At 36.2% G+C, this 12131-nt stretch overlaps 1 protein-coding gene across 2 annotated transcripts in view; it reads right to left on the reverse strand.

Moving 5' to 3' along the window:
* Positions 1–4907: 4907 nt before the first annotated feature.
* Positions 4908–12131, reverse strand: part of PPM1D (protein phosphatase, Mg2+/Mn2+ dependent, 1D) — a 30202-nt gene continuing 22978 nt past the window's right edge. The window contains exons 5-6 of one of the 2 annotated variants that reach the window (XM_012725992.1): positions 9438–9680; positions 4908–6447 (exon numbers count right to left, since the gene is read on the reverse strand). In XM_012725992.1, coding sequence (XP_012581446.1) covers positions 5890–6447; positions 9438–9680 — 801 coding nt within the window. In that variant the 3' untranslated portion in view covers positions 4908–5889. The remainder of the gene's footprint in view (positions 6448–9437; positions 9681–12131) is intronic. The other variant, XM_004684453.1, reaches the window with a different exon arrangement.

Below are 12131 nucleotides of genomic sequence, written 5' to 3' on the forward strand. Positions count from 1 at the left end.
GACAACACTTTATTTATTATACAGCAGATAGGAAGCTGCTTTAAACATGTAAACATAGGGTCCCTCCCTGGTGATGCAACAGGTTAGGGCCCAGCACTGCAAGCTTGCCACAGCCACTTCAGTGTGAAGTTTAAAACTGGGCCTGGAGCAATACAGGTGAAAAGTAGTGATTTCAGAGTATTTTGGAAGAGAAACCTAAGAGAATTTATAATTTAATGTGTGGAACAGGTGGAAGAAAATAATCAAACATGATACCTATGTTAGTGATTTGACATTGAGTGATGACTTTTATAGACATTGAACATTTTTTAGCTATAGAATTATACCCAAACAGGTGACTTCTTGTCTCTTGTTTGCATATTTTATCAATTGTAGAATCTTATGATGTTCATGAGATTTTTACACAGAGCAAATAAATATAAAGTTCTTAGAATAAGTTAGAAATGTACCCAAATTAAGACTACTAGGTACAAACCACCTTGTTCTAATTACTCCATTTTCATTGCCTCAAGGGTGGTGAGAGAGTCTCTCATGAGCCTTCAGATAGATACAACATTTATGGGGATGCTTTTTTTGAATAGAAGTAACTTGTAGGTGTTCATGAGCCATTCTAAAGTATCATAACTTGGAGAAACTTTTCAACAATCTGCTTATGACTGAGCAATCCCAGTTAGAAAATTTATTTTGAGTCTAAGAGTGACTTCAAGCCAGAGTTCTTTGTTCCAGTTGCTACAATACTTCCATTATGATCTATCACTGATGACTAAGCTTGCCTCTCCTATGACCCTACAGTCAAAAACAAAAGTCCCCAGAGAAATGCCAGAGAATAATCCATATGCAAACCCAATTTCTAGGTCAGTTTGTACTTTATTGTATGTTTTTGTTTTGGTAAGATTAGGATTCTTTTTTTAGCCTCCAGAACATCATTGCCTCATCCTGGCTACCAAAAACACTTGAAGAAGTATCACATGGTTTAAGCAGTTATGAAATTATCAGCTTTTACAGAGAACTGTGATGAACATTAATATTTTGATTACAGGAAAGCAAAAGAAAACAAAGAATAATCTTCAAGAATCATGTTTTACTAAAGTTCAATTGTGAAGTAAACATACATATAAACTCACATTGGCCATCATTAAGGCAACACTCTTGAAAGCTACTTTTATTTTAAAGATTTTTTTATGCATATAGAACTGGGGGTAAAGGCCAGAGGTGCAGGGGCAGTGGGAGGACTCACCAGACACCATGGGGAGCAGAACAGGCAGATCAACGCAGTACACTGCTGAGGGGAGCAGCAGGCAAGACAGGAGAGGTCTGCTGCGTCATTTGGATCACTTCCAGGACTGGGGATTGAACTTACACTGAAGCGGCTGTGGTTCCTAACCTGTTGTGCCACCAGGAAGGGCTGAAAACTACTTTTTAGAATTCCAAATTCTGGGCCCTCCCTGGTGGCACTAAGAAGCTGGCTTCAATCACCTCAGCACAAGTTCGATCCCCAGCCAGGGAGGTGAACTACATGGCACAACGTGCTATTTCACCCTCTTCTCCCCTCAGCAGTGTATTCAGTGCCTCTGCCTGTTCTGCTCCCCACTCTGTCTCTGGTGACTCCTCTGACCCCCAAACCTCTGGCCTGTACCCCAGCTCTTGTATTCATAAATAAATCTTAAAAAAATAAAAAGGAAAATAGCTGAAAATCTCCTAAACTTGATTCGACATAAGCCTACAGATTCAAGATGCTTAGCAAACTCCAAAAAAAATAAATAAATAAATATGAACACACCTTGCCATACTGCTGAAATTAAAAATGGAAGAAAGAATTCTGAAAACAATGCATTACTTACAAAGAACTTGAGCAACTGCAGATTTAATCAAAAGCATGGAAGTCAGAGGAAATGGTTTCTTCAAGTGTTAAAATAATTGATGTGTCTTGCCTTATTTAATGACAGGATACATTCTGCTAGGTGACTTTGGTCAGGTGAGGGAGTGTTCTTACACAATGGGCTAGTGGCATAGCCCACTGTATACTTAAGAAGGCATATAGGTACCACCACAGTATCTATGATCAGTTAATTGACTGAAATGCCATTACTTTGCATATAATTGTACTGTTGTAGAAGGAAACAGTATCAAAAGCTTGTAACTTCTTTAAGATTTGTTTTTATTTATGCATACAAGGACTGGGGCACAGGCCAGAGATGGGAGAGATGGGAGAGACACACAGATCAACTGAAGTACACTTCTGAAAGGATCAGTGGGCAAGAAAGGAGAGGTCTGTTGTGCCATGTGGGTCAGCTCCCTGGCCAGGGATCAAACTATTTCAGTGGCTGGCGATAGCTTGATAGCACTGTTATTAACCTGTGCCACCAAGGAGTCCCAGTAAGCCATATTCTTATTACCATGAGGTACATGGTAGAGCCGCCATAAAAATCCCTGAACTTGTGCCATGGAGTTCCCAGGTTAGTGAACATACAACCCTCCATATCAGGCAGGGGTTGCATCACAACCATGTGGAGATTGTTGAGGAGCCTTCTGGACCTTGTCCTATGTATCTCTTCACCTCCTTGTTCAGGTTCTACCTTTTATTATATAGTAAATCAGTAAACATGTTTCCCTGAGTTTTGTAAGCTGCTTTAGTAAATTATCAAATCTGAGGCGGCTGTGGGAACCCTAATTTATAGCCAGTCAGCGATAAATGTTTGTGACAACCTGGATTTGTGACTGGTGCTTGTATTGGAAAGTCTTGTGAGACCGAGTCTTTAACTTGCAGATGAGTTGTCCAAACAGAATAGAAACATAAGACATGCAATTGGTGTCTGTGGAAATTGGAAAATTGCTTGGAAAATTGGAAATTGGAAAATTGGAAAATTGCTTTTGAACCCACACACCTGGGTTCAAAAGTACTGTGAATGTGAGTAAAGGGTGAAATGTTTTTTTTTCCCCAGTGGACATGGTTAAAGAATGGCATAAATAACACATTCCTAGACTAGAATAAGGAGGTTCTGTGATACCCCAATATGGGAAAATCTTTAAGCATAGGTATAGTTCTTTAACTATGCCTAGATTATCCCCTGAAAGAATACACAACAAAAAGGGGAAAGCAGAATGTTGGCTGCCTTGGGTATTGAGGTGATTTTTTTCCTATGTACTATTTTTACATCATTAATTTTCAATTATGCATCATACTATAGAGCTATGTATTATAAAGGCAAGTAAATTTAAATAAAAAGTTTATGGTTACATAACATTTCCTTAAAGAATAGGCTTAAACCCAGCCCTAGGAACACAGACAGGAAAAGAGGTAAAAGCATTTTCAGCTGAGTTTGAAACCAAAATTCTTTCCAGTACTAGACTCTATGACATTTTTATATTAAAAAATTACTTGAGGCCCTCCCTGGTGGCGCAGCGGGTTAAAGCACTGCACTGAGAAGCTAAAGCCACTTCCGCATGAGTTCGATTCCCGCCTGCCCCGGAGGTGACCACATGGCGTGGCAGACCCCTCCTGACCCGCCCGCTGCTCCCCTCAGCAGTGTACTTCGTTGATCTGCCTGTTCTGCTCCCCACTCTGTCTCTGGTGAAATTTCTCACTGCCCCTGAGTCTCTGACCTGTACCCCAGTTCTGTATGTACAAATAAATAAATCTTTAAAAAAAAAATTACTTGAAATAGGCCCTACCTGGTGGCGAAGCAGGTTAAAGCACAGCACTGAGAAGCTAAAGCCACTTCTGGATGAGTTCGACTCCCACCTGCCCTGCCTGCCCTGGAGGTGACCACATGGTGCGGCAGACCTCTCCTGACCCTCAGCAGTGTACTTCGTCGATTTGCCTGTTCTGCTCCCCACTCTGTCTCTGGTGAAGCCTCTCGCCGCCCCTGAGCCTCTGGCCTGTACCCCAGTTCTGTATGTACAAATAAATATTTAAAAATTACTTGAAATAGGCCCTTCCTGGTGGCGCAGCAGATTAAAGCACTGCACTGAGAGGCTTAAGCCACTTCTGCATGAGTTCGATTCCCGCCTGCCCCGGAGGTGACCACATGGCGTGGCAGACCTCTCCTGACCCGCCCGCTGCTCCCCTCAGCAGTGTACTTCGTCAGTCTGCCTGTTCTGCTCCCCACTCTGTTCCTGGTGAATCCTCTCACCCTCCACATCTCTGGCCTGTACCCCAGTTCTGTATGGATAAATAAGTCTTTTTAAAAAAATTACTTGAAATATACTCCAATCATAATCCACTATCCAGATTTTAATTTCATGTAGATACAGAATTATTTTCTTCATAATCTCAGCAGAAAAAGGAAAAAAAACTAAAAAAGGAAATATATATTCAGATCTGTTGAACTTGTTTGGTGTAGATAGAATAGTATTAAAAACCTACAAGATGAAGAAACTTATTACAGTACGTAAATTTGGAAAGAGCCTAATAGTTTCAGTATCTGAATCTTAGATCTCATTATCCAAAATTCCTTCTTAAAAACCAGTCACAAAAAATTATCCCCAGGCCCCTGATTTCAACTGATCCCTTTATGAAAAACTGATATGTTTCTAATGATGCAGTACAAAGCATGCAGTAGGGACATAATCAATGTTGAAGATATGAATTATTTCTTCAATTTATCAATGAGAACTTACTCTAAATTATTTTTTTAATTTATTACAATTCATATTATAGAACAATTTACTACACCATCATATTTTTAGTGTTTTGGAATTAGATCTTTTTAGATTTTTCATACAATACCAAAGGATAATCTTTTATTATTATTTTTAATTGTTATATTTCATTTTAAAAAAACACAGCTGAAATAACCATAATTTTATTGCTGGATATTTAGTCTGTTTTGATGTATTCTGTATTAATATTTAAAAAGTCAGAGTGCAAAAATGAATATTACACATATTTTAAGTTATTACTCTAAAGCATGATATAGCACAATAAAGTCAGTATTTATCATTCAAACAAAACAACAAAAAAATCCAGCATCATCAGAACAGTTCACTGATTTATTAGATGAGCAAACATATCCATATAATCAATGAAAACTATACGATATATAAAATAATTTAAGAAATGTTGGGAATTAGCAGCACCATCCATTATTGAATAGCAAGAAAAACTTCACATATTTTATGCAAACACGAGAAGAAGGTAACTACTTTAAGACCTAATAATGCCACTGAATGTCTGTGATGATTGAGAAGAGCATCCTTTTCGGCAAATACACCTCCTTCTAATCCAAAGATTTGCTGAATATATCTGATGATTAATGTTTTATAAAAATGCCACTGAAAAAAGAGATAATGCATAATAGTTTAATTAGGACAAGACTAATACCCAGCTACTTTAGCATGGCTCAACACATTTGTGTCTGTGAAAAATTTAGTTCTGAATTATGTAATTAGAAATAAAAAATAATTTTTAAAAGAGACTAGTTACTAAGAAACATTAAGTGAAACACAGGTCACTATGAAAATACATCACTTTTCCAGTTTGCTTAATAATTTACTTTAAAAAGTTGTATAGTTTGCATCACAAGTGACTTATACAAATTTCTTAAGCATTGTAAAAAGTCTAAATGTATTTCTAAAATCTAATAGATTCTTTTGATTTCTTTTTTAAACATTTAGCCCTATTTTTACATTTACTGTGTCAGAATAAGAGACTGAGTTTGTGTGAAGGAAACAAATTTACACACATCTTACAGCAACTTACACCCTAACATCTACAAAATTCACAGTTATAATACAAGCAAGGACAAGGCCAGAAAAACTGTTGAATTCCAAAAAGTCAAACTGTATATTATTTTTATTTTGTCCCCTTAAAAAAAGTTCAACTTCGGCACCAACTTTAAAAAGCCCTATTACATTCCAAGTTTGGGAAAAACATTTTCCAGATACCTTTCAGCAAACACAAACAGTTTTTCTGTGCTGCTGAAGTAAAGGATTTCCAATTTTCTTCTGACCCCTAAGTCTGCGTCGCATGGTAAGTTTAACAGAGTTCTTTCGCTGGGCCGTGGTGGGGAGGCTTGCAGGCTGTGCACCGCCACTTCGGCTTACGCCATTTCGTCTATGTTTTTTCATAAGAGGGCCAGAGTTGGATTCTTCTAATGTCCTTTTAAAGTTTGCAGGAGGGGTTCTTTCAACTTCTTGGGCTTTCATCTGACCTGGAGTTGACATCTTTAAATTTTTTTGGTCCATAATTGTGTTTGTTGAATTGGTAGGCACAAGGCCAACTGATAGGCTGTTATTCAAAGAATCATGTACCCTTAAAGTCAGGGCTTTAGTACAATTTTCTTCAAGCAGCTCTGGATCTTTTGCAGGTATGACTGCAGACTGGACACTTCCTCGTGCTATCTCGCTTTGGGTTTCTAAATAATTCTCTGAGAAGCCGTTACTACGAACAAGGACAGGTATATGTTCCTTGGAGCTCAGCCTTGACCACGGATCCTCCTCCAGTGACTGGTAAAAAAAAAAGGTAAACCAAGTAAGAAATAATTAAACCTAGAATTCAGCTTAATAATTAGGGTTTCATTAGAATAATGAAATTGAATTATTTAGGATAAGTGACAAATTTATTTCCTGCTTTACAAATTCTAATTTCTGAATATTTAGTGTGAAAAATATGAAGTGCAACATTAAAGCAACTATGGTGTAAATGAAATTCAGTTGCTTTGTACCCATATCCAAATGATGTGACACTGTTTTTTAAGAAAAGCAAAACTGGGCCTCCCTGGTGGCACAAGGGATTAAATCTCAGCACTATGAAGCTAGAGGCAGCCACTGAAGCATGAGTTTCATTCCTGACCAGGGAGGTGACCCACATGGCATGGCAGACCTCTCCTGAACCTCCCACTGCCTCCCTCAGCAGTGTACTTTGGTAGATTTGCCTGTTCTGTTCCCACTCTGTCTCTGTTAAATCTTTTCACCCCTTGCAGCCCAGTTCTTGTATGACTAGATGTTGGGCAGCAACCTTATTTCAAAGTATCAGTTTTGAGAAAGGATAACAGGACAGTCTTTATTCTAGAACATTTACATATGGCTTTCAATAACATCAACAGGAGTTGTAAGTTTATTTCTCTGTATTAGGTTGTAACCTAGTCACAAGCATGTTTGGCTATTCACAGCAAACACTGCCTAGTCACAAGTAATTGTTAACCAAGAGTTATTCCTTTAATGCAGAAAAAGGACTTGCAGCCAAGACCAGGTTCTACAGACAAAAATTTTCATGTTATCAAAATATCATGTCACTAATTTAAAGCAAAGCAAAGAGGTATTGAATTATTTATAAAAACAGAACACATTACTGTAGTATGTAACACAAGATTAGATGTACCATGGAATTTCTTTATAAAAGAAAAACAAAGGGACAATTTCAGAATTAATTCAATTTATTGTCATTTATGCTGTGCTGTGTCCTTCTAAATTCAGATTATTCTGACACTACAGGTGCACTGGCATTTCTTCCCCCACTTTCTCCTTGAATTCTTCTCTTTATATTGGCATTCTGTGGGAATATACTGCATCTGTTATCACAGGCAACGGCTTAGACTTCTTAGACCCACCTCAGATTAATAACTTGTACTGCTAAACCTTCTTACATGTTCATAAAATGTGTGTGACATCGAGAGATTACCTCCTAAAAAGACATACTTTTAAAAAAGTTTCACTACTTTAGAGATCAACTTACTCCCTACATCTTATAATCCAGTATTAAACAACTAATTACAAATTGTGCCTAGAATTTACTTCCTCAGTCTGCCTTTATATAGTTGTTAGCTTGCAAAACAACAAAAAGCTAAATTTAACTTTTTCCTAAAGAAAAGACAGGGAAAGAAGCAAGGTGTGTGATCACAAACTGACCTAAATGGAGACTACTTCTATCATATTCATCTAAAAACCAAAGATCTGATTATTGATTTACGTTAGGATTCAGTCATTTTCACAGTTATAAGCCTAGCTTCAAATGTCTTCTAAATGTGTTAAAAACCATTCAAAATTAACCAAATGTCTATTTCTCTAGATATTACTAAACAGAATTATTATTAGAGTGAAATAAATCAGACACTTTTTAAAGTCAGTTAAAATAAGACAAAACACTCTTTTGGGCAGAAATTTGCCCCTTTTTAGTAATTAGGTGAGAGCCAACAATTCTAATCATTCTGAATGGCTCTAAATATTTTCCTGTTTTGGGTGGGGCCAATGGTTAGCAAAAAAAAGAAAACCACTGTAACCTCCCCCTTATCTTTATTATAGACATAGTATCAGGTGATTATTTCTCAGAATTTTAGAAACAATATTTAGACATAGTTTATGTGCAACTTATACAATTTTACTAATGTGAATAAGCAGACTGCAATAATTATTTGAAATCAATGTTAAGTTCATTTCTGTTTCAATATCCTATTCCCTAAAATATAGGCATAATGCAAGTGAACATACGTGCCTTCATAGCTTTCCAAAAAGAGTACAAAGACTTTAAAAAGTTTTGAACTGTACTATTATTATTCAAGTGTTTTCAAAGAAAAGATAGCTTTGACAAGAAATTCTTTTAAGAAAATCAGTACAAAAATTAATTTTGTCAATTTCTAAGTGAAGAGTTCATGTAAAGAATAGTAAATTGCCATGTATATGTGAAATGATAAAAAGCAAAGCAAAAACAGTAAATTTCCTGAGTAAAGGGTCACAATACCCAAAATTAAATTCTTCATACTGTGTAACTCTCACATCTTCAAAAATTGAATACATAACACAGATTTCCTCTTTATTTTTCATTTAAATGGTCAGTATTCTGAAAAATTCTCAAAGGCCCAGGTACTTATCAAAATAAGTATCAATATTACTAACTACTAGGAAGGAAAAAAATGGTATGAAATCAGATAAAAAGAACAGTGGTCCATTTATATTCATTTGTATCATAGCATATCTATATCTTAAATATCTTAAAACTTACAAAATATTAACATGGATAAAGAATGTTTCCTATCCATGTTAAAAAGACAACCAGCTCTAAAGTCTGACCTAAGTTCCAGTTTTAATCCTGGTCTATGGCTCATGACTTTGTTCTAACTTCCAGTAGTATCTATAAAATGGAATAATATCTGAAACTATTTACCCTTTTGGGTTATGAAGCTCAAATGAAACAGGCACATGAGAAAGTACTTTACAAACTCTGAACCCTTTAGAAGTCTTCATAATACTAGAAAAGGATTATTAAGTTCCAAGCATTAATACTGCTTCAGGGGTTACATCTAATCAATCACTTTGCATTAGCAGCTACTCTGATGTTGTGAGGTTAGCTCACGAACAACAAGCTACAACATGACAACAAGCCATCACTTTCTTAAACTTAGATTAAGCCCAAAATTCTATTACATTCTATTTCTAAAGAATCTTAGAATTGTTTTCAGGTAGCTTTATGCAAAGAAACTGTCGATATTGTAACTGTATACCTTGATTGGTGGTGTAGAACATGGAGAAGGAGTCATCACACAGGTTTCTTGACTATTATAGGAAGGGCTATCAGTCAGGTTCAGATAGAGTTCATCTTCACTGGTGAAATCTCCCTGACTGTCCACTCCAGGAGAGATGCAGATTACTATGGCACTGGTATTATCTGCTCGAAGCATGCGCTGCCTCCAACGTCCTAGCGCTCGGTTCACAAGCATTTTGGCACATGATTGTCCATGCTCACCCTGTGTTTAAGAGAATAAGAAGCAATATAACAACTCAGATCTCATTACCACTACATCTATATCAAAGAAAAAAATTTGAATTTAGATGCTCAATGTGGCCTAAATAAAAATTTCCAAAATTTCAAGCATTACTCACAGTCCCTGTAACTGTTAATATAGTACTGTTCTCAATTTATGTCTCACCTAAATTTTCATCTTTTTGGTATTAAAAAACTCAGATTTCACTTTAATCTTAATTAGGAAAATTATTTAGAAGTTATCTAAAATAGGAATTAAACATCAAGTTATTATAGGTAAACAAATCACAAATGAGATAATGGGGCATGGCAAAAATTCAGGGCAAAGGACCAATTTCCTCCTAATAAGAGCTTCTATAAATCAAATGCAATGACCCAACAAAAACTGTCAAAGGGCAAAATTCAGTGACAAAGAAGTATGAATGGCCCTTTAAAAATATAATACATAATTTAAACTACAAGAATAATCATTTTACTATAATATAAACTAAATATCATAAAATGTTAAAACATACCATAAAGCAACATATTAAAACATATATATGATGTACACACGTTGTTAGATATATACCTGTAGTTTATATATTCAAACTGGATAAAGAACTTTTGTTTTCATCTTTTCCTCAGGAAAACAGGCAATCATCTTTATTTAAGGTTGTTTAATCTTAGAATATTATAGCATTTCAACAAGTTAATGATGGCAAAACTGCAAATCATTCCTCTTAGCATCTTACTAGGGTTAAAAACTACTATTAAGCCATCCTCAAATATTCATTATAATTATCACTTTGTAAAGATTTTTTTGAAATGGTACTTTTTATTTTTTCTTTCTCATACCTTTTTTGATCCATTTTATTATCAGTGTTTACTAGTGTCATAAAATAAAATTACTAATCAAATTAAAGCTCGTGGAAATCTTTCCATCTTCAGTCACTCACAAAAAGCAACCTGCCAGACCCAAGTTACTGAAAAGCTGTACTTTAGTTCTGCATGTATACACTATAAAAATGAGTCAAAACAATGTATATGTGTCTTTCAACTCAGCAGTGTACTGTGTCGATCTGCCTGTTCTGCTCCGCACTCTGTCTCTGGTGAATCCTCTCACTGCCCCGCACCTTTGGCCTGTACCCCAGTTCTATAAGCATAAATAATCTTTAAGAAAAAAGAAAGCACTGACACGGCAACATGAATGAACCCTGAAAGTATTTGCTTAAATGAAAGAAATCAAATATTAAAGGCAACATATTATAAGGTTTCTTTTATATAAAATATCCAAAATAGGGAAACACAGAGAAAAAAATAATTAGCAGTTGCCAGGAGGTAGGAAGTAGCAGAAGAGAATAAATGGCTGCTAATAGTTAAGGAGTTTGCAGGGGATGATGATGAAAATATTTTAAAATTACATAGTAAATGGAAAGCTGTATGAGAGTTCCTCAAACTATCAAAAGTAGAGCTACTATATGACCCAGCAATTCCACTCATAAGGACCTACCCAAAGGACACAAACACATTAATTCAAAAGATACCTGCACCCTTATGTTTACTGCAGCACTATTTACAAAAGGCAAGATATGGAAATAAGCTAAATGCCAAAAAAATAGATGACTATATCAAGAAGATGGGGTATAAATACACAATGGGATGTTATTCAACAATCAAAAAAGATAAAATTCATGCCATTTGCAGCAACATGGAGCTGGAAGGGATCATGCTCACTGAAGTAAGCCAGACGAAAAAGAAAAATATCAGATGTTTTCACTTATAGGAGGAATGCAGGGGAACCAAATAATGGACCAACAAAAACAAAATCAACAGGCAACTATAAATCAGAGGTACTCTGCAGGGGAGGAGGGAAGAGAAGGGTCAAAACAGGAAGGAAGAGCACAAAGCACTATGATGCTGGTGCACAGATGAACCAGTGCTGGGAATTTTACAGAGACTACACCTGAGAGGAGAGGTATACATTGTACAAAAATGAAGAATGATGTAAAATAAAATTGTAAAACATTCCTAGTAAAGATTAAATAACTTTTGAGACTATACCAACAACCACTAGCTGTATACTTTTTTTTTTTTCATTTTATTTTTATGTAGAACTGGGGTACAGACCAAAGGTGCTGGGGTGAGAGGATTCACCAGAGACAGCGTAGGGAGTAGAACAGATGGATTTACTGAAACAACTGCAAAGGAGAGCATAGGATGAGACAGGAGAGGTCTGCTGTGCCATATGTGGGTCAGCTCCCTGCTAAAGTTCAAATTCAGGTAATAGTGGTCATAGCACTAAGACCTAACCCCTCAGCCACCAGGGAAGCCCTGAACTGTAAACTTTAAAAGGTTAACTTTTGGGGAAGCTACATGCAAAAAAATGAAAGATCACTGCCTCACCCAGTCACAAAAATCAACTCGAAGTGGATTAAAGACCTAGACATAAGAA

This window comes from Condylura cristata, unplaced genomic scaffold (genome assembly GCF_000260355.1).
Source record: "Condylura cristata isolate star-nosed mole 26May11 unplaced genomic scaffold, ConCri1.0 scaffold00017, whole genome shotgun sequence".
Classification (NCBI taxonomy): domain Eukaryota; kingdom Metazoa; phylum Chordata; class Mammalia; order Eulipotyphla; family Talpidae; genus Condylura; species Condylura cristata.